The sequence below is a fragment of the Mercenaria mercenaria genome, chromosome 11 (assembly GCF_021730395.1).
Source record: "Mercenaria mercenaria strain notata chromosome 11, MADL_Memer_1, whole genome shotgun sequence".
Lineage (NCBI taxonomy): Eukaryota > Metazoa > Mollusca > Bivalvia > Venerida > Veneridae > Mercenaria > Mercenaria mercenaria.
Window position 1 is genome coordinate 21,170,900 of NC_069371.1, and position 24,194 is coordinate 21,195,093.

At 32.4% G+C, this 24,194-nt stretch overlaps 2 protein-coding genes across 4 annotated transcripts in view; one reads left to right on the top strand and one right to left on the bottom strand.

The window, feature by feature from the left end:
- The first annotated feature begins 1,386 nt into the window (after positions 1 to 1,386).
- Positions 1,387 to 4,586, top strand: LOC123530801 (uncharacterized). The gene is made up of 3 exons (XM_053517982.1): positions 1,387 to 1,474; positions 2,159 to 2,510; positions 3,836 to 4,586. Exons 1-3 carry the CDS (start codon positions 1,387 to 1,389, stop codon positions 4,584 to 4,586), a joined length of 1,191 nt encoding a protein of 396 aa, XP_053373957.1.
- Positions 4,587 to 7,585: 2,999 nt separating this feature from the next.
- Positions 7,586 to 24,194, bottom strand: part of LOC123532251 (arylsulfatase J-like) — a 35,905-nt gene continuing 19,296 nt past the window's right edge. For 2 of the 3 annotated variants that reach the window (XM_045313646.2, XM_053518703.1), the window contains 5 exons: positions 13,489 to 13,625; positions 13,039 to 13,097; positions 12,044 to 12,167; positions 11,517 to 11,677; positions 7,586 to 10,229 (listed from right to left, as the gene is read on the bottom strand). In XM_045313646.2, coding sequence (XP_045169581.2) covers positions 10,042 to 10,229; positions 11,517 to 11,677; positions 12,044 to 12,167; positions 13,039 to 13,097; positions 13,489 to 13,625 — 669 coding nt within the window. In that variant the 3' untranslated portion in view covers positions 7,586 to 10,041. The remainder of the gene's footprint in view (positions 10,230 to 11,516; positions 11,678 to 12,043; positions 12,168 to 13,038; positions 13,098 to 13,488; positions 13,626 to 24,194) is intronic. The other variant, XR_008366296.1, reaches the window with a different exon arrangement.

Here is a 24,194-nt window from a genome sequence, read left to right on the forward strand (position 1 = left end):
ATTATCGATTTTGTACAATACCCTGTCACCAAGGTGATCTAGCAAGGTGTCGGTGATATGACAAGATTCTGTGTACATATCAGTCGCCGATGCACTTCATGATAAATGGAAGACCGCTGTATTTATTTTCAATTATATTTTCTAGCCTTTTCAAAAATTTACGAGTTCGGCATTTCGCCGCTCCTCGAAATATTGGGGCGGCGGGCGCCGCCCCTGCCGCCCCAGCTCCTACGCCCTTGAAAGCTGTATTTTTATATAATATTTAATAGATCAACAAACTTTGACGAACTAATGTTACATTTATAGTTTCTTATACATTATCTACCGTTAAATGAAAGCTTATATTTTCATTATTTATAGCACCATAACTTAAACTTACCTTAAAACATTAAGTAGTGTTGATTTATCAAGATTGTTTTAAAAAGCGTAAAATTCGGCTTAACCTAAGCCAGTACATTAAAGAATAAAAGTCCTATTCGAATCTGTCCAGACTTGTCCGTGACCCGAGGGTCTGAAAGTATTTGTATTTGGCAAATAACAAATACTATTATAAAAAGAGATTATATCAATATACGGATTTTATATTGTACACGCTTGCTTCCATTATACACTAAATGTATGGACACTTGACCAATACATGTCAGAATTAAACTGAAATAGTTTAATAAAAATTGGACTACATGTTTAAGGAAAACGGAAAATTTGAAAGAATGCGAAATTTTCCGAGGATTGCGAAAACTTTGTGTGTTACGTGTTTGCTTTTAATGCTAATATTCGTTGTAACTTCCAACAGAAACGAGCAGTTATCTGGAAATACAGTTCCTCAAGGAACATTCGTGCAGACTGGTGAGTGCGTTTTCAAATGTTTTAAATTTACACTGTATTTAAAAATGTTGTACTTCGCGGCTGATCTTCGTATCAGTATATCCCAGTTTAAGGTAAAGCCTGACGGAAAATGCCTCCAAAACATCTTGTTCTTTCATATATATATTTCTGAACGTTCGGAAAAAATAGCGACAAATTCGTCCAAATTTCTACGCATTCGACGAATTTGAATGCCTTACTGTATCTACAAAATACGTTTCGGCGATATAATTAAAATCCTTTCTAGAGGTATACGTTCCATAACATTCTACTTTCCAGGAATTTTACAAATGCAATATAAGGTTGTTAAGCATATGTTTACATATTTAAAAATAGTCGTATCCTCAACACGAAAATTCTTTTGATTTTCAGTATCCAGAAATGTCGTCGTTCATTATAAATTTTGACAAATGCATTTTCTATGTTTCTAGTCAGAAGGTCGTACTTTATTATTAAAATTTGGACGTTCTATAATGTCAAATGTACCGTAATTTTATTTTCCTATTCTCTTGATAAGGAATCATGGCTGCCATGGTAACAGGCCTGCGGAAACAGTTGATTAAAAACTTAAGATTGACTTTTGTTAAAGAGCCGCGCCATGAGAAAATCAGTATGGTGGAATTGCGACCAGCATGGATCGAGACCAGCTTGCGCATCGGCACAGTCCGGTCAGGATCCATGCTGTTCGCTAACAGTTTCTCAAATTCCAATATGCTTTGAAAGCGGACAGCATGAATCTTGACAGACTGCGCGGATGCGCAGGCTGGTCTGGATCCATGCGGGTCGCAAACCCACTATGTTGGTTTTCTCATGGCGCGGCTCAAATTATTTCATCTAAACTCGGTATTGATTATTTTTTCTAGATAAAAAGACAAAACACACTAAAGGTGTCTTAGGCCTAAACAAATTGCTTTTTTTCCCGGTATCCCGACCTTACATAAATATTTGGACCGGCCCAAAATATTTTAATAATGGCTTTGATGTCTGTTTTTTTGTTGTTGTTTTTTTATCATCAAAAAGTTGTAAATCTGCAATTTTTATGCTTTAAACATGACCAGTGATGTTAGAAATCAGTTGTAATACAACTTAAATACTATGCTCTAAAGGCATAAACATGTATTCATTTTTGACACAAAAATTATTTTCCGAAAAGTTCCACTTTATACCCCCCACCCCTCCAAAACAGGGAAAAGAAAACCTACCTAACATGAATTTTACGCATGTAACCAGAAACAAACAATCTTCTTTAGACCTTACGAATGTCTCTGCTAACAATGTATAATTACGTTTGCAGTTTTCACAAGGATTTCTACTAAATCAATCCTTACTACAACCAATTCTACAAGAAAGTCTCCAGTTTCAGGCTCAAAGTTCTCGGGCAAATCTCCATTGTCAGTCTCACAATCCTTGGACAAGTCTCCATTGTCAGTCTCACAATCCTTGGGAAAGTCTCCAGTGTCAGTCTCACAGTCCTCGGGCAAGGATATTCTGTTGTTTTCCTACATGAGGAGCGGTTCCACCGTAACAGGAAACTTACTGCGGGACTCTCCTGGAGTGTTTTTCATGTTCGAACCCCTCAGTCCTCTGGCACCTTACAGTTATTTTACAGACAGGTCTATTTGTGAAATGAGAAATAGCACTTGCAGGTAAGTTTATATTCGATCGCACGATGCCCCTTTTCATTCCAAATGTGTCATATATAACGATCGCTGTTTTATAGTGTTTCTTCTTTATTACTAGTAATTCCGCTAGGAAGAAGGTACCGATTTTTTAATAAATAATTCACGGAGAAATAAACGCACTAGGTTAAAGACCACCAATTGTTTTCTCATAGACTTCCATTATAACGTTATGGCGTGTTCGGCCTTCCATAAATCGAAACATGTATAATTTATCACATTTTCATTCCAAAAGCTATTCCACTTCCACCAAAAAATACCAGACCAAAATATATATGAATAGTGATGCTTCATTTAAGTAATTCTCGTGTGAATGAGTTTAAACCCCTATTTACATCGTTGGCATGGCTGAAGATATTCGTTTGATAAAATTATTTTTCAATTCACATAAAATGTAGCAAATTTTGTCAAAACATGAAATAAAACACTATAAAGGCAGTAAAAAATTAATTTGAAAAAAAAAACACCTATTGGGTTTGTTCACGTGACTGACCAATCAGAACGGTCAAACACTACCTTATTCCCATTTATCTTATTAATCCCCACGCAGCGAGTGGTGGGGGTTAAAGGAACAGTCTCTTCCATCCGTTTGTAACATTTTTGTCCGCTCTGTATCTCCTAAACCCCTTGAAGGATTTACGTGAAACTTGGGTCAAATGATCACCTCATCAAGACGATGTGCAAAATTAATGTGTCAGTCATGTCATCTGAAAATCAAGGTCACAACTCAAGGTCAATGATTTGAGCCTTCCAGTTGTGTCCGCTCTGTATCTCCTAAGCCCCTTGTGACAAATGATCACCTCATCAAGACAATGTGCAGAACTTACAAGTCAGCCATGTTGTCTCAAGATCAAGGTCACAACTCAAGGTCAAGTGTTTGATTCTTCCATTTTGTGTCCCCTCTGTATCTCATAAACCCCTCAAAGGATTTTCATGAAACCTGGATCAAATGATCACCTCAAGAAGACAATTTGCAAAACTTACACGTCAGCCATGTCGGCTTAAGGTCAAGGTCACAACCCAATTGTTTAATGCTTCCACCCAATACCACTAACCTTTTCACTATCCGTAACATGGGCGGGGGATACAGCTCTTGTTCCCAGTAAGTTCCCTGTCCTTTTTTGAAGTGGTTGTCTTCGACCACCATGCGAATAAATTAACATTTAAAGTTTGTTTAGCTGTTTCATAGTTTTATGTTTAAATATTAATCAAATAATTTGAAGGAAGAAATGTGTGTTTTACATATATCAAATACACCTGCTTATTGATTATACGTGTGTGCTGTATTTCAGATCGGAAAACGTACACGATCGGATAGAGGTGGCTTTGACAGCAATGGTTAACCTGTATTCCTGTAATATGAAGGCTGTTCCAATATCTCTCATTGACAAAATGGTGGCGGAAAACAAATCTGGGGAAGCTTGGCAAGAATTTGGAGAATGTCTTAATGGAACGAAGACACATAGCAAGTATAATGATGGTGAAGAGATCACGAGAATGGGTTGTTTCGATCGCTTTGAACAAGCCTGCAGATCGGCAGACTTCAGAGTTGCAAAAGTTTTACGTCTTGGCTTCGCAACAATAGAAACATTACTCAAGAGAATTCCGAGTTTGAAAGTTCTGTATTTAGCTCGAGACCCACGTGCAATAATTAACTCTCGTATAAAAACTGTATGGTTCCCTGTATTTAACGAAAAACCACGAACAGTTTTTACTAATATCTTGGGGTTATGTCTCAAAATGGAAACAGACATTCAGGATTGGAAGCATACGAGGGACATTTATGGTGATAGAATCTTACACACAACTTTGACCAAGATAGCTTCTCGAATAAATGCTATGTTAGAAATATTCAAATTTATGAACAAGACTGTTACTGTAACTGAGGAAAGAAATATAATAAGCTATCTGTATAAGAATCAGATTTATAACATTACAGAAAACTGGCGCTCAGAACTGTCGTCTGTTTACAGAAAACGTATTGAAGATCGTTGCTATTACGTCATAGAACATATAACTAGCATGGATAGCAATACTGTTTGAAGGAAATAATCTAAGTTCGTGATATTGCTTTGTGTCGGTGAAGAGGTTTAATATATCAAATGTATCAAACTGGAATTTCTTTGGTCACTACATAGATGCGAGATGCGCTATCAGTCATTCTTAAGATTGTGTTCAGAACAGCTTACCAGACAACGAATTTTGAGTTCGTATAATAATAATAATGGATCAAACGCAAGCTCCTATTGACTTGCCAGTAGTTAGAGCGGACGTAGTTGGACACTACTTGCCCTCTGGAACACAATGTGTGTTCGATACTTCACTGCAAATGCACGGTGTCTAGTTTGTCATGTTTCAGGTATAAACATGTCGTGCCCAGGGTATTAAAAAGTCTTAGTAAACTGTTTTCTGGTGGTTCTTTAAATGAAATAAACAAAGTACTTTCAGGCAATAAGGCACATTTCAAAATGAATAAGCACATTTACAATTTCACAGCCTAAACACATACTGGATTTTTTGACAATTGTATAATACAAGTGTTTCAGGAACAGGTGAACGAACACATTTAGGCTTCTGTATGTAAATTTTAACACGCATGTCATGGTGACAACCAAGAATCAGACAGTTATTGTATCAGTATTAAATATTGATTGTGACATGTTGAGATAATGGTACTGTCACAATATATTTCTTCAAGAATTAAAAACAAGGCATCACATCCCGATAAATTAGTTTATGCTTTTTGGTACAAAAAATATATATATTATCCGTGTCGAAGTGATCAGTGTAGTATTTCTCTTATTCATTTGGTGGGTGGGTGGTGGGGGGGGGGTGGATTTTCGTTTAATAAACGGCCAGCTATGCCAGAAGTTGAGTTGTACTGCTGTAAAAGGACAACATTACGAAACAAACAAATTCACTTGCGTCCATTATCAATTTCGTAATTTATTATCATAAAGAAACAAAATGAACTTTAATTACAGAAAGTTGGTTTCTGAAGAACAGTTTCTTACTTATTATCTGTCTGTTTGTTCCATGCTACATCGGGCAATTTTTTTTGCTGTTTCAAGTATACTCATGAAATAACTGTTTACCGTAATATGTAGAAAGTACGTCTTGCAGGAAACAACAACGATCGGTCTATTTAAACAAACTATTACATGGATTAGGGAAAATGAAATACAAACAAACATGTACCGTAATTTATATGGTTATTCGGAAACATCAAAATAATAGTATAAAAACTTTATTAAAGTCTTCAGCACCTCTTCTCGCCCTTTCTTCGCCAACCTGTTCTGCGTGAAGCTGGAGTGACCTTGACCTCATGATCTTCCTTCGCATCAACATTGTCTGGCAACCTTTTTATCAAACTTTCATGGAACGTCTTTTAAGGCGGCTTCTTTCATTCTTTTTGCTTCATCTTCTGCTTCCTTTACTGCTACTATAGATGATGACAATGATGGTGATGAGGAGGATATGGTTGTTGGTGTAATTGTTTCTTGAAGCAACTTTGCATATTTAGATCTCACAAAACCTACATAATCGGTGTACTTTTCACCACTTGCTCTCTTACGTGCTTGTCTGTGGACATCGCTCACATGAGCTTCCCAGTAGAGGATTATACCTGGAACAAAGAGCATGACAACTAAAGCTTCACGTTTACATGTATGCTTTCTTTTCTTTGATGTTTGTCTATAATCTAAGAAATATTTCAGGTATTTTTAAGAGATATACTCACAATTTAACATGGCATTTAACAACAAATCCTGTTTAGATATCATTTTCTTGACTCTTCTACAATTGCGTTTAAAATCTGTAGGCAAACGAAATTTCATCATGAAATAAATTCTCATCTAGTGACTTGTTCTGTACATGTCATTGCAGGAAAAATATTCTCAAATATTTCAATGTAGTCCTACGACATATAAACGATAATAACTTACTTAATCATATCTGATAAATGTTTCGTGTCGACCATTTTATTTCTGTATTGTCTTATGACGTTGTTGTCCAGGCCGACCAAGACGTTATGACACCGTGTATGACTATGATGAATGAAAAAAACGTAACGTCTTAAAGTTAAAAAAAATCTGAAAAATGTCAGAAATAAGAAGTTAACATACGACTCCGGTGTGTCTTCTGGCCATAATGGCACACATAGTGTCATAATGGCCCGAGACCTTTTTATTATATACCAGAGACTTCCAAATCCTTTATATTCCCAGGATGTCTAAGGATGATATACCACGCTTTATTTCCATCATAACATGTCATATACTTTTTTCCAAAATTGTTTATTTTGAAAATTGCTATAAAAACATATACATTCATAATTCCTGAAACGTGACAAGGTGTTACTAAATAAATTAGCAGTTCTCTAAAAGTGATTCGATAATGCAGTCCAGTTGTATATTAAATTCTCAATTACTCACAATTCACGGGTGGTGTAAGTTATTTGAATCTGCCGCTCCTCTCCGACTCTTCTTATAAATTCCTCCACCTTTTTAAGGTCCGATTTTGTTTTCGATTTTGTATTATCATTTTTCATGCTTTTAACAAACTGATATGTGTCCAATTCATTATTTATATCCTGTATAAGTCCATCTAAATTCAATAATCGATCCGACTCGCTCGCCGGCCATTTTGGCGTTGCTGAATGACGTCGACGCCAGAACGCACAGACGTTCCGGTTACCCGGGGCCATTATGATTATGGCGCGTGAGGCGCACTGTGCCATTATGGATTCGTCAACAGAGGCCGTAATGACCGTTTTTAACGGCTTTTTTGTTACTATTTATAGTAAGGTATATAAGAATCTGTTTTATTTATTACATAGCGGATAAAAGTCGACGTAACCGACGTAATCCCAACCTACTGTACATATTACTACGTGGACATTTTCGTAAAATTTCTCGTTTCATTTCTGAGTAATTTGCATACTGAGACCTATTCTTTATTTAGAAATTATGAAAGTATTGCTAAAGCTTCGAGAAATCATCACCGGCCCATGACATGCATGGGTAAATCAAAAAGGAAACATATCCGAAATTAAGGTCTTTATTCAAGATGGCAGTTATTTCAAATTGGCTAACTGAAAATAATCCAAAATTATCGTACGAATAAGTCATCAAATTACTCATATTTCTGTGGTTTTAACCCTTATCACGCTGAACACGAATGACCGGTGTACATCATGATCAGACTGCACTGTTCGCCATTCATTCCAGTCTCTTTTTGTTCAGCATCCCTTTTAACAGTTAATGGTACTGTCAAAATTGATAAATGGACAAGTTCATTATAGAAATTTAGCAGGGTAAGGATTAACTTATTTGTAGGATAGTTTAAGCTAATTGTACTAAGTAACTAAATCACCTAATTTAAGAAATATTAGTAATCATTAGTTATTTCTAGATGGATGAGCGGGGCTAGAATCACATCTACCTTGATTCACATTGGCGTTCGATTTCCAGCCGCGCCATACCAAAGACGTGAGGTGGCCCGGGTAGCTCCATTGCTTGACACTCAATATTTCAAGATTTTTACCTGGAGGTAAAATAAGGGTTTGCAAGTATCAAGTTTGTTGGTCGCGCTAAAGCTTTGTAGCTCATGTTGACTGTTGATCATATGCGATTTTAAATAAAGCTTACCTTTACCTAAAAAAAGAAATATTGTGTTAGAATATGTTATCAGATTTCACAGACATAATTATTTCAAACTGACATGGCCACTATTTCTAAAATGACTTCCATAGATTCGACCAAACATGTACATATGGAAAAGGAATATATCTTCAAATGGTCGTAGCTACAACAGAAATAACCAAATATTGATTTTACATTTTCATTGTTATCAAAGTGGCTACCTGAAATAGGTTAGGTATACAAAATTTGATTAGCTACAACTGTTCAAATATCTATTGTCGTAAAAGATAAGTTAAAAGAACTTGGTTATTGGGATACATCTACTAAAGATACTGCCATTTTCAAAATGGCCACCTGAAATAAGTTTAAAAACATACACATGGATAAGATTTCGCTGTCACATATTTGTTGCCAAAAAAAAAGGTAGTCTGATATTTCGTTTTAAAAAGTAATTTTCTTGGAAAACCAAATCAATAATAATTATGTTTCAAATTCAATAGCTATTTGTTTTTAATTTTTAACCACAATGGCACGTAACATTTTCATTCCTGAAAAGAGTTTAATTAATACCATTTAATTGCTGCGTTTATTTCTATTAAAACTAAACATAGTATATATGTAATACTATTCTTAAGGTATTAGGCCCCTAATAGTAATGTTTAAGAAATGGCATTTGCTTGGTATATTCTTACAGTTGACCGTGCTTTACATTGTGTTGCAATTTTTTAAAAACTTTTACCGTGCCGTTTTTTATAAGTTTTGTATAATTAATGGTATTTCCTCAAGCTCAAGTGGGGACAAATTTCAAAGTGACGGCCTTTATCTAAAACGTTTACAGAGAATTCATTTTAACATTATTTTTATGAAAGAAACATCAAACTATTGGTAAACATATATAAAACTTAAAATAAAACTGTCAATATCATCTTTTTTTAGGGTGCCTCAAGTAAACGGGTTTAATGTGACAGAACTCTAACTCCAACATTAAAAAATTAAGGTAGAATGCTGTGAGTCTGTTTTGAATTTTGCTCGCTTCATTCAAAAATAACCTTGGGGCAGAAGTAAAACCTACCTACATTTCTTCCACAATATGTAATCTAAGGCTGAAGGCAAAATAAAGAACTTTTACGGTATGTAACTCAGTCTAACTCTACCCCTTCTGTTGCAGTGGTAAATTCACTTTTAACAGCAAGAAATCGCTTATCAAATGATTTTTTCCCATTTTTATGCAATAAATCAATACCAAGTCTTGAAAGAAGTGAATACTTACTAGAAAAAAAATGGAAAATAAGGAAAAAAAAATTTGGTCTCAGTGGGGTTTGAACCTACGCCCCCCTGAAAATTGCAGTCAATGTAGGTTTTTGGTAAGAATTGAATACTCTTCAAAAAGAAGGTACTCTATTATGGGCCTAATACCTTAATTTTCTTTCAAAATAATAAATATTAATTTGAATCAGGATGGTTTCCTATTAGATCTTTCACATACAATATATCACAGGAAAATAACGAGCAAGGAAGAATCGAAGACACCTTTCAGTTAACAGTGATCTGGACAGAAAGAAAATGAAAGGTTTATAAAGGAAATATGTAAATGCGAACTGCTTCTCTGAGTGTCACAGTTCAGTTAAAGTTTTACGTCCTCTTTCTAAAGGACAATAAGGACATACAGTTTCAAACCTCAAAAAAGCAACAAGTTTAAGCAACCTATCTTTTTGATATACTTTAAATACATTTCGAGGTACTTGAACGTTTGAAGCTGTTCATTAAAATAAATCCTCAGATATATCACAGAGCAAAGTCACTTCCGTGTCCTTCTCGCAAAATTATATGATAATGCCTCATTTCACATGAAATTCTCATGCAATCGGTTTCTTACACCAGCCGGGTGTCCACACATTGCCGAAGTATTTAGGATTTGAGGCCGGGTCTGCTTTAGGAATTTTAGCGGGTATCATTTGTTCCTTGTACTCATTCATACGTGTCAGAAGCTTGTTAACCATTTCCGGCTTGACGTCTGCAAGATTTTTGTACTCGTTAGGGTCGTCTGCAACAAAAGATAAAATATCTCAGTCATTGTTAAGTAGCAATATGATCACAACGTTTGCTATAAGGACGACAAAAGAACATTTGTGTAAAATTATTTTTTTTAAGTCCGGCCAGTAGTTTCACAGGAAAAGATACTTAATTCTTTCCACATAGCCACACAAAGAAAAATAGCCCCGTCCGTGGAGGCATTGTTTTGAACAAATCTACATAAATTGGTTGAAATTAGTAGGTCATCAAGGGACATTTCAGTGAAAATATTTTGAAATCAGGTCAGCGGTTTCTGATGAGGTATTTCTTTAGGTTTTTCCTTTTCTGTTGCCACAGAATTCTGCATGGTTTGATTTGAAGGAATCTGAAAGGGGACCACCCAAAGAACAGTTCTATGCACTTTCAACAACTGGCTTGCTTATTTAGCAGGAGATGTTCTTAAAGGATATTCGCCCATCCTGTAAACACTACATGAGCATTTCGTGCACAGGTCACGTGAAAAAAAGACAGGCATCACTTGAAAATAAGTTCGCTGGGTACAAATACATTTCATAACATTGAATGGATTTATGAACTGTACATTACACTACTTTATCAATTTTTTCCAATTGGTACGTTTCTTTACATAACCTTGATAATATAATCATATTGATGCTATAGCTTTCCCTTCACTGTCATATTATTTACAGAGTATACATTTACTCGTTGCTGATAACAGCAATACTTCAAGAAAACTAAAATGATGGGTATAAAGTTGCTGGTGCCGCGTAATGCCGCTTTTAGTAATTGAAAGCGAGTTAGATCTATTCCAAGCCTGATTAAGAAATGAAAGACCAATAACGCACGTATGATCACTTACAATTATCTAGTTTTAGATTGATTCAGTCTATTATTATGGTTAAAACACCCCCACTAAATTCCTGACATATTACGAGGGCTTAGAGCGATCTGTATATAGAAATAGAAGCAGAAGCAGATAGACCAGTATCGCTCTAAGCCCTCGATTACCGATATACTGACCTTTTTCCAACATGAACAATGGTCATGCCTATTATAATGTCCAACATATTGTTCTGCACGTAAATATCAAATTCAAAGAATGAGTATGTCTAATATCATGGCAAAACACTAAATCCTTTATACTGACCCTTTACCAACATGAACATCGACCAATGCACGTTATTATGTGCAATGTTTATTTTATACTGTGTCTATCACTACACTTTCTATTATCACGCAACTCTTTATTCATCTAAATATAATTAAAATAACTTCACAAAATGTATCAAAGTCCAACCTTTTAAATTGAATAATTTATAGTAGGATTCGTTCCCGGCTTTCAACCTTTCCTCAAAGCTAAACTTCTCTTCCAGCGCTTCCTCTGTGTACACTTTATCAGGTGGGTACCAGCCATTGTACAGACCAGTGTTTCCCGCCAATAGTTTATAATCGCCCATTCTGCAAGTGCAAACCATTTGTTTATACTTTATACATACGAAAAATGATCTAGATCTATAGACATTCTTGTCTAAACATAAATTTATATTATCTGATCTAGGAGTTCGGAACTTCCTACAATGTTTCAAAGCAGGACAAATAAGAATGAATGTGTAGGACAAGTACAGCTTGAAAAGGAAACATCCAGACTATCCGTATATTTTGAAATGGTTTATGAATTAAATGTACGTACATTTTTTTTTCTGTCGACACGTTTATATGTCATGACAATCACAATACAGTCATAGCCAAAAATGAATTGTCAAAGCAGGGGTTTATTAACATTATACGAGTAATATCAAACAATCGGAATAGGACATGACATACCTAATTCCAGCGTGACCTTGAGTTGCAGGCACCGTGTCATCTAAATTGTAGATAAATTCCGTCCGTTTGCCCTCTGTCCCGGTACTTATTGCTTCCCATTGAGATATTCCATCAAGGTCTGGATCTGAAATACCAATCTCATAAATAAAATCTTTGCTCTGCAAGAGAGAACAATACTATAAGGCAATATCAAAAGACCGAATTTTGAGATCAATCTAAAACTTCAGCATCTCACTGAATGATTCCGATCTCATTCTTGAATTTTGCAAATGGTAATCCGAGACTATTAACCTTGGAGCCAGATGTTTGCACAGACTGTACAACTTCAGACTTGTTTGTCAGTATAACTTTTTTCACATGACCATGCTTACACTTACACTTCCAGTTCCCGCGACCATTTGAGCCGTGCATGAGAAAACCAACACAGTGGGTTTGCGACCAGCATGGATCCAGACCAGCCTGCGTATCCGCACAGTCTGGTCAAGATCCATGCTGTTCGCTAACGGTTTCTCTAATTGCAATAGGCTTTGAAATCGAACAGTATGGATCCTGACCAGACTGCGCGGATGCGCAGGTTGGTCTGGATCCATGCTGGTCGCAAACCCACTATGTTGGTATTCTCATGGCACGGCTCATTTGAAAAATGTTCAAGTCCCATACTACTGTATAATTTATACTCAGCTTAGTTAAGTTTTAAAGTAAAATCAGACCTGTTTTGCAACACCATACACAAAATGAACATTTTGACTTTTCAATAGAATTAGTCTACAGTACAAGATCTGATTAACCAAACATCATATGAATGCAATGACAGCGAAAGCTGAATAGAGAATGAAAGAAAGCCACGTGTAAATGCTGATGACTATACAATGCATTTAAAAACCTAAAATATAAACCTTTCTAATTTGACCGAGTTAGGGTTATATAGGCTCCGTCATATAATAAGCGAATAGATGGCGTGTAAATTAATTATATATATTTTGAATATACTTGACCTGGTGTCAAACCAGCGGCGGACAGAATGGTAGGATGCCAGTCCACAGCATGCATTAATCTGAAATGCAACAATAGTGGCTGTGGTTGTCATGTATGTGTTATCTTAATATTGCTCAGCATATTAAGCATAATTTTCTTTACAAGGACGCTCTATCTGAAAATTTTGACCATCGAGAACATGTATTTTACAATACAATATTTTCATTTAGCAGACATCTAGAAAATAAAAAAAGAGTATCTGAAACCATCATAAGAACATGACAGAGCGAAATCAGAATGACTCACATTTTAGATTGATTCGGAATACTCGAGTAGACCGTACTGCTGGGAATACTGAAATCTATTCAGCAACATGTACATGTTCGACGACATAGACTGAACATATAGAAACAATACAGTAAACACACTTGAGACGATAAAAATAGTTACAGTTTATCGTAATTAAGTACCCATCAAATACAGATCCTGCTTTCTCAATTCGAGCACCGGAAACAAATCCAGCTACTCTGGTTCCCCCTTCCCATATCGTAATCTTCCCACCACGCAGGGGCCAGTTGTTACCATGATACGGGGTCCATCCGCCATTCTGAAAATTAACAAAAACTATAATCGAATAATCTTGGCACAACATTTTGGAGGCTGTTTCTCCCATTTTATTGACAGAGATCACAATGTTCGACCGCTTTCTCTGCTTAATGGAAGACTGTATTCTGTACGTCTGTACGCTGTCATTCGTTCTTCACCTCTGAGTCATTGAAATACGGATCAATAAACTTACCAAGTGATACACATTTACATTATTTTGGCAACTGTAAATACGTTTTTATACATGTCACTTTCCGATTTGCCTTTTCTTCCTGTTAAAATAACGGTCTCACACTAATTATTAGTTCTCAGACGCTCATCGGATTTTTTTGTCTCTGTACTAAAGTATAATAGAAATATTGTCCTACCCGTGTGTTTTTGTCATATTTTCTAAGTTCAGAATGGGCCATAATTCTTGCAAAAAGCAGGATGGAGTTATGTTTCTTGCTGTACAGAGTCAGCTTTTGATGGTGAACATGTGTTGCAAGTTTTAAAGCAATAGCTTTGATAGTTTAGGAGAAAAGTTGACCTAAATACAAAATTTAACCAATTTCTGAGAAAACTGATTTTTTCTATCTCCAAAAGGGGCCATAATTCTTGAAAAAGCAGGATGGAGTTATGTTTCTTGCTGTACAGAGTCAGATAATGATGGTGAACAAGCGTTGCAAGTTTTAAAGCAATAGCTTAGGAGAAAAGCTGGCCTTAACATAAAACTTAACCGGACAAGGCCAACGCCGACGCCGATCAAGTGATGACCATAACTTATCATTTTTTTCTTCAAAAAATCAGATGAGCTAAAAACTGTTCATTTGATTGAATGTTAGTTGTTTCTAACCCAAGAGGCGGACATGATTGTATGCGCCGGCTATCCAAACCATTGTGATCGGTACACCAAAGTGCGCTATGTTCTTTCAAGGCCTGACTATACAAAAGAAAACAACGCAGGAGCCATCTTGGGTAGTCTCGTAATGACAGACAGTTTACTGAACACTTATTTTTAATTTGGCATAGCCGAAGAGGTCTAAATTAAAGCTGTTTTGTTTGGTTTAAATTTCATTGTAGCTGTATCTTTGACATTTTGGTAGAAGAAAATGGGTGAGAAGGTTGTATCTGGTGAAATCAAATCAATTTTAGCATGGGGATACCAGATGACTCCTACTTTTTTCTTCATTCTGTAAAATGAGGTAACTTTTTGTTCTCTGAAATGGGTCTGGCTATGTGTGACAGCCCCGTGAAAATTGTCAGTTTTATATAGAATATAAGACGAATACTGGCTATCCGGCAATGCAAAACTAGTGCGCGCACATTATCGGCGACTGGGTTAAATTGGCATATATACAATCCAGTTCACCTGCTGTTAACGTTGAAACCAATGTATCACCATACAATTCCATAAGTAGTATTAGAATTACCGAAGCGAAGTCAATCTGACCCCCCTGACCTTTTGACCCTCGGTCCGAACTGACCAATACCGGACAATTTAAAATCCACAGGTTTTAAACCCATTTAAAAACCAACTAAAAAGTTTTAAAGTTAAATTTAAATACATATGATATAGATGAGTTTACAAAATAAAATATATTGTTTGAAAGAAAGAAGATTTACTGATAATATAAACCCCCATTATGTTATAACAAAAAATGGGAGAAAAATGATAAAAGCTACCTGTTCATCTTGTGGAAAGATGAAATCAAAGTTTGTTAAAAGTACAGGGGGTAATTTAGATATTCACAAAGCAATGTTACCTTTATTACCTAAGAAAGGTTTAACACTTCCAGGATATAATTATTGTGGGCCAGGAAATCCCCTAGATAATGGACCCCCTGTCAATGAACTGGATGCAGTATGTATGGACCATGATTTATGCTATGACAGTGATGTAAAAAAGGGTACATGTGATAAGCAAATGCTTTCCAATTTAAATAAAACTAAATCAAAAACATTTGGAGAAAAGATTGCAAAACATTTAGTTGTGAAACCTATAATTAAAACGAAATACACACTTGGTCTCGGACAAAAACAAAAATCAAAAAACGGGAAAAGGGGGTAGAGTATACCCCCGAAATAAATTGGAGCGATGAATTAGCAGAAGAATTACACAAACCAATTAAAAGGAAATTTAGGAAACGAAGAGTGATAGTTAATGATATTGATGATACTTGGTCAGCTGATTTAGTCGACATGCAAGCTTTTTCAAAATATAATAAAGGAGTAAAATACTTGTTAACCGTTATTGATATATTTAGTAAATATGCTTGGGTTATTCCATTAAAGAATAAAACTGGAGAATCTGTTACTGAAGCATTTGAAAAAATAATTTTAGAAGGACGATTACCAGTAAATTTATGGGTAGATGAAGGAAAAGAATTTTATAATAAAAAGTTTGAATCATTTTTGAATAAAAATAAGATTAATATGTATCATACATTTAATGAAGGCAAAGCTGTAGTAATAGAAAGATTTAATAGAAGTTTAAAAAGAATAATGTGGAAATATTTTACAGCAAATAATACTTATACTTATTTAAATAATTTGCAGGATATGGTTGATAAAATATAACAAAACAAAACATTCTAGTATAAAAATGAGACCAACCGAAGCTAGTAAAAACTTAAATAAAGGTACTGTTTACTTTAATTTATATGGTGATTTAAAGATACCAAAGAGCAAAGCAAAATTTAAAATTGGTGATCGGGTTCGCTTAAGCAAACTTAAAAGACATTTTGAAAAAGGATATACACCAAACTGGACAGAGGAAATATTTATAATTTATAAAATTAATAATACAAATCCCAGAACGTACACTATTAAAGATTTAAATGGTGAAATAGTTCAAGGTTCATTTTACCTACTACACAAGAAGTTTTTAGAATAGAAAAAGTTATTAGACGAGACTATAAGAAAAAGCAAGCTTTAGTAAAATGGAAAGGTTACAATGAAAAATTTAATAGTTGGGTTCCGTTTAGCGATCTTGAACAAATTTAATTTAGAAATAAAAAGTTTAATTATATAAATGAGCAATAAAAATCTAATTTCTAATAATAATGGAATAGAAACAATAGATCAATTAATTATTCACTTAACTAAACTAGCTGCTGCTTACAGAAAAAGTTATAAATTTTGTGGAGAGTAAGTACTGGGTTATATATTACAGCAGGTGTTTTTGGTTGTTCAGCTGCATTAGCACTTGTTCCAGCTATTCCTATATTTGTAGCAGTTGCTGGTGCTGTTCCATCAGTAATTACCATATTTACTAACAGACTAAAACTTGACGACAAGAAATTTTTTTTAAAATCACATCATCACAAAATAAAACAACTTAATAACAAAAGCACGGATCGGAAAAAGTAAATAAAGAAGATCCAAATAAAGTTATTCAGGATATTTTTACAATACTATTAGAAATGCAGAAAGAAAAAAATTATTCAACACCTCTTGAAATGCATATGAAGGAATTTAAACTTAATGGATATAAAAGTAAAAAAGAAGAAGAGCTGTATTAACTTTAACTTTAATTAAAGATTTTTTCTATAAGTATTTTATATAAATGAGAAAAATTATATCAGTTGAAGGTAATATTGCATCAGGAAAAAGTACGTTTTTAGATATTATTAAAGAATATAATCCTAATTTTAATATAATTCCAGAACCAATTCACGAATGGCAAAATGTTATGGACCCAAGTTATAATTCATATAACCTTTTTGAACTTGCTGCTCAAGAACCTTCCAAATATTTATTTCCTTTTCAGCTAACAACTTTAAACAGTCATATAAAAATGTTATCTTCTGCTAAACAGTTTGATGGTGTTTCTGTACTTGAACGTTGTTATTTAACTAACAGTAACGTTTTTACAAAACAACATCACGACAATGGTGTTATAAATGACCCCGAGTGGCAGTATACAATCTTTTCTTACTGATCATATTATAAAACCATACGGAAAAAATCCAATTGATGATTTGTTTATGTTAAAACCGAACCAGAAATATGTTTTAAAAGACTTCAAAAAAGAAACAGAACGGAAGAAAACAAAGTTGGTTTTAGATTATTTAGAAAAACTACACAAATTACACGAAGAATGGTTAAACAGAATGTTTCAAGAAGGTATTAAAATTTTAACAGTTGATAACCAATTTAGAAAAAATGACTTTAAAATCTATTCAAAAGATATAGATAATATAAACAAATTTCTCAAATCAATATAATTCATTAGGTGCGTTTTTAAAGATTTTTTTCTATAAGTATATTATATATAGATGGTTAATAGAAAGGTAGATAGAATGATTATACCAAAATTATCTAGCACTTTAGGAGAAATAATGAATCCAGATGAAAATTCATATAAGAAAGTTCTTAAAAGAAGAAATGTTATTAAATCAAAACTTGATCAAATAGTTAGCGATGAATATAAAAATCACGTTATTGATAAATTACAAAATGTTATAGATCCTTATCTTCGTAAAAGAACTTTATTTGAATGGGACTGTGGTTGTCTATTAACTGAAGAAGAAAATGATGAAAGATTATGTGATTGTCCCAGGCCAAATAATATTCGAAACAATCCTAAAAAAGTTATTGCAACCGATTGTGACACTAATGAAGAAAAAACATATAAAAGCTTTTATGCAGCATCCAAAGACCTTAATATTAATTCAGGGTTAATAACAATGTGCTGCAAAGGAAAAAACCAAGTTAAAAGTGGAATATCAAAAGTTAATGGAAAAAGATATAAATTTAAATATTTTATTTCTTCTTAAAGATAATTTAAAACTTTATTTATTTTATTATTTTTTTAATTATTTTTTTAATTATTTTTTTAATCCTTTTTTCCTTAGTGATTTTTTTTTCTAAATATAATATATAGATGGAAATCGAGAGATCTACAAAACAATATTATAAGAAATTTGAAATTAAAATTACATATAGACAAGATCCAAAGAATCAATTATATTTAACTATAAACGACTCTTATGAAATACTTAAATCTGAACTTAAAACTTTAAAAGGTATAAAAATAAATGTTGTTTTAAAAATAACTTTTGCAAAAATGGATAAAACTGATACAATATATAAATCAGCTTATTTTCAATCAAAGGCTTTAGAAATTATTAACACAAACGAAATAAAAAAAAACTTTACATCAAGCTTTTGATGAAATAATAAATAGAATTGGTAATTGGATTTCTGAAGGAAGTGGCTGGAGAATAGAGTCAGTTGATGCTCATTATATAAATAGATATAAGTATAGTCCATTGGCTGCTTCAAGTTATTTAGAATTACCAAAACCATTACAAAATTCAATGAAAGGATTAATAAATATAAAGAATGATGATAATGAATGTTTTAGATGGTGTCATTTAGCTTACAAATTTCCTGTAACAAAACATTCTGAAAGAGTTTCAAAATACATTCATCTTGATTATACTGGAATTAAATTTCCTGTTACATTAAATCAAATACCTAAAATAGAAGTTTTAAATGAAATATCATTTAATATATTTGGATATGAAGAAAATAGTATTTATCCATTGTACATATCAAAATATCAATACGAAGAACACTGTGACATGTTGCTAATTACTAATGATAAAATAAATGATAAAATAAATGATAAAATAACTGATGATGACTGTAAGCCCTCAAGAACTGTAGTCCAACATTATGTTTGGATAAAAGACTTTAATAGATTAATGACTAACAAAACCAAAGACCAACATAGAAAACATTTTTGTAGATCTTGTCTGCAACACTTTACTCAAGAAAGAATATTAAATGAACATATTCCAAATTGTTTAGCTATTAATGGTATTCAAGGCGTAAAAATGCCAAAAGAGGGAAGTAAAGTACAATTTAAAAATTATCATAAAGGTTTAGCAGTACCTTTTGTAATTTATGCTGATTTTGAATCAATAACTAAAAAAGTTTTAACTGCTTTACCATCAACTGAATCTTCATTTACTGAACCATATCAAAATCATATAGATTGTGGTTACGGCTATAAAGTTGTTTGTTGTTATGACGATAAATATACTAAACCAACCCAGATTTATAGAGGTCCTAATGCAGTTTATAAGTTTATTGAAAAAATGCTTGAGGAAGAGGAATATTGTAAAGAAATATTTAAAGAACATTTTAACAAAGAACTAAGAATGTCTAAAAATGATTCAACCGAATTTAAAAAACAAAAGTTTTGTCATATTTGTGAAAAAGAATATAAGGAAAATGAAAATCCTGTCCGTGACCATTGTCATATAACAGGAAAATTTAGAGGAAGTGCTCACTCAGAATGTAATATTAATTTTAAACTAACACATAAAATTCCTGTTATTTTTCATAATTTAAGAGGTTATGACGGTCATTTTATTATGCAACAAATAGGAAAATTTAAAAAAGAAATTAATGTTATTCCTAACAATATGGAAAGATATATGGCATTTATGATTTCTGACTTGGTCTTTATTGATTCATTCCAATTTATGTCTCAATCATTGGATAACTTAGTAAAAAATATTCCAGAATTTAAATACTTATCTCAAGAATTTGATTGTGAAAACATTAATTTATTAAAGACAAAAGGTGTTTATCCATATGATTACATGGATTCATTTAAAAAATATCAAAGAAACAGAATTACCTTCTAAAGAAGATTTTATTCAATTTAAATGAAACTAATATTTCTGATAATGAATACGAACATGCTAAAAATATCTGGAATAAATTTAAAATTAAAACAATGGGAGAATATCATGATCTATATTTAAAAACTGACGTATTACTTTTAGCTGATGTATTTGAAAATTTTAGAAAACTATGTTTAGAGTACTACAAATTAGATCCTTGTCATTATTTTAGTAGTCCTGGGTTAGCTTGGGATGCAATGTTAAAAATGACTGGAATTAAGTTAGATTTAATAACTGATATTGATATGTATCTTTTTATTGAAAAGGGACTGAGAGGAGGAATAAGTTATATTTCAAACAGATACAGTAAAGCAAACAATAAATATATGAAAGATTATAATTCAAAAGAAGAAAGCAAATACATTATGTACCTCGACGCCAATAACCTTTACGGTTGGCTATGTGTCAACCTTTACCCTCTGGAAACTTTAAATTTATATCCGAAAAACAATTTAAGAAATTAATTGCAAAAGGTAAAAACTAACTTTATAGTTGAATGTGATCTTGAATATCCAAAAAAATTACATAAAACCCACAATGATTATCCTTTAGCTCCTGAAAAAATTAAAATACCAGATCAATGGCTTTCTGATTATAGTAAAAATATTAAAACAGAATTTGAAATAGGAAAAAGTAATGTAAAGAAGTTGGTTCCAACTTTAATGAAAAAACAAAATTATGTAGTTCATTATAAAAATCTTGAACTATATACACAATTAGGGTTAAAAGTAACAAAAATACATAAAATATTAACTTTTGATTCATCTCCTTGGTTAAAAAAGTATATTGATTTTAATACTCAAAAAAGATCTAAAGCAAAAAATTCATTTGAAAAGGACTTTTTTAAGTTAATGAACAACTCTGTATTCGGTAAGACGATGGAGAATTTACGTAAGAGGGTTAATATTAAATTAACTCATGATGAAAATATTTTATTAAAATACATAGCCAAACCTTCATTTGTTAGTTCAACGATGTTTAACTCTAACCTTTTTGGTATTCATAGAATAAATTTGTTTGTTTGTTTTGGGTTTAACGCCGTTTTTCAACAGTATTTCAGTCATGTAACGGCGGGCAGTTAATCTAACCAGTGTTCCTGGATTCTGTACCAGTACAAACCTGTTCTCCGCAAGTAACTGCCAACTTCCCCACATGAATCAGAGGTGGAGGACTAATGATTTCAGACACAATGTCGTTTATCAAATAGTCACGGAGAACATACGCCCCGCCCGAGGATCGAACTCACGACCCCGCGATCCGTAGACCGACGCTCTACTTACTGAGCTAAGCGGGCGGGCTTCATAGAATAAAAGAAAGTTTGTTATTAAACAGACCTTGTTATGTTGGAATGTGCATTCTAGATTTATCAAAATATTTAATTCATGATTTTCATTATAATTATATTAAGGAAAAGTACAAGGGTAATTGTAAATTATTGTTTACTGACACTGATTCATTATGTTATGAAATTAAAACCAAAGATGCATATGAGGATTTTTATAAGGACAAAGATTTATTTGATAATAGTGATTACGATAACAACTCAAAATTTTATTTTGATAATAATAAAAAAGTAATTGGAAAATTTAAAGATGAAGCTGCCGGTGTAGTAATTGTTGAATTTGTCGGATTAAGAAGTAAAATGTATTCTTATTTATTAGAAAACGAAGTTAATATTAAAAAATGTAAAGGAATTAAAAAACTTGTTGTTAAGAAAACAATAGTTCATAAAAATTACAAAGACACTTTGTTTAATTCAACCCAAAGTAATCACACCTTTAAAGTTATTCGTTCTGATAAACACAATCTTTCCAGTTATGTTATAAATAAAACATCTTTATCATGTTATGATGATAAAAGATATATTCTTGATAATGGTATTGATACATTAGCTATTCTTAAATTAATTAAAGTTTTTATTAAAGTTTTTATTAAAGTTTTTTATAAATTATAGAACCATAAATTGTTAACTGAATATTTTTAACGTTTAAAGAATTAATATAAATAACATCATTTATTTTAAATTTATTAGCATAATTAATAGAAATAGATTCATTTTTTCTGTTATTTTTTACATCGTAACTTTGAAGAATTACATTTTCTTTATTTTTTAGTTGTAATTTAGCTTCTCCTTTATCTAATTTAATTGCACCAACAAGAATAATTAAAATGCAATTAAAATTAATTCTTACATTATTACCTTTTTGAACTAAACCAGGACTAGCATTTACAGTTTTCCATCGGTATCTTGGGTATAACTTGTTAAAAACAATGGAGGTTTTCTTATTAATTGCCTTTCTATTTGTTTTTCTATTTTATTTACTTTTTCATTTATATTATTGAATATTCCCATTATATTAATTATTCCAGTTAAATTTCAGTTAAATAAATGTCCTTTTTTATTAAAATAATTTATAATAGTTTGTTCATTTACTCTTTGATTATTAATTTTTAGTATTTTATACAATAAATCATACAATGTACTTTATCTTGTAACATTTTAATGAAAAATAAACAATAATACCACAAAGCATACTTGTTTTGTCTTGATATTGAACATTGTTGTATTTTACATTTGGTATATACTTAATTACTTCTTTTGTGGAGGAAGTCCAAATGGATCAAAGTACATATTATTTAAATAACAAACCCAATGTGTTCCAGGACCAACAGAGTCGTCCAAATTTATAATTCCACACTCGTCCTTTTCTTTTAATTTTAGTAAATTATTTCTACTAAATACACCCCTAAAGTTTTAATTTTTAATTGTTTTACCCATTGTTCTATTTCAAAGTTAGATATTGGTTTTGTTTATAAATTTTATTTTTTTTTTTACTATAGGAATTCGTCTGTAAGGTCTTCGTTGTGAATCAATCTGTAGTCCTTTTCCACTTAACAAAGATGTAATCAAAGGTATTCCTAGACTAGCAGCCAACATACCTAAAAAGCCACCGTCTTGTTTTTGTTTTTGTGTTAATTTAATCACTCCAGATCCTACTAGTTGCTTTCTTTGATTAGGTGTAAGATATGGTGATATCATATTTCTCTTATCATTAGCTACTGAAATCATACCATTTCCAAGTATTTTACCAACACCAGTACTGGCTAGTCCAGAAAGGGCTCCAATGCCTAAAGGGGCTAATATTTTTGGAGCTATTTTTGCTGCCATTGGAAGAATTGTTTTTCCTAACAAACCAGCCAAAGCTCCTAAAAATCCACCATTTTGACCTTGACTGGACATTTGTTTTTTCGAAATTGTAATTTCTAATCCCTTCTTATTTGCAACAGCTTTTTTAATTTGATTAATTTGTGTTTTTGTTAATAATAAAGGGAAGTTTCCACGTAATTGTTCATGTTTTAATCTAAAAGTATGTGGAATTTTGTTGTTGTAGGCTCGGCTAAATTTTCTTTTGTCCATCTGTAAGGTTAATTTTATATTCAATATAATTTGATGACATTATATACTTTATATTATTTTAACATTATATTTATTTTATTTAAACATAACAAGTTCATTTCCAATAGTATTTATTTCAACTGTTTCCTCATATAATACAATTGCGTAAATACGATAATTTTGCAGCGGAAGTGCAGTTAACTTAATTGTTAATGTAATCTGCTTAGGTCATCTGTAATTACTTCCTTTTTATATTCCAAGTTAAAATGAACAAATCCATACAAAACTATTAAAGTTTGATCTATTTAGCAGACTTCCAGTAGTCTTATTATTTTGTTTATAATAATAATTAATTACATCATCATATATTCTTGATATACTTGTATATTCTGTTTCTGGATAAAAAACACCATTACCAACTTCGAGACGACAAGAACTCAAAATAGAATTATAATCATCATCTGCTGCATTAAGTTTAAATGTATCTAAT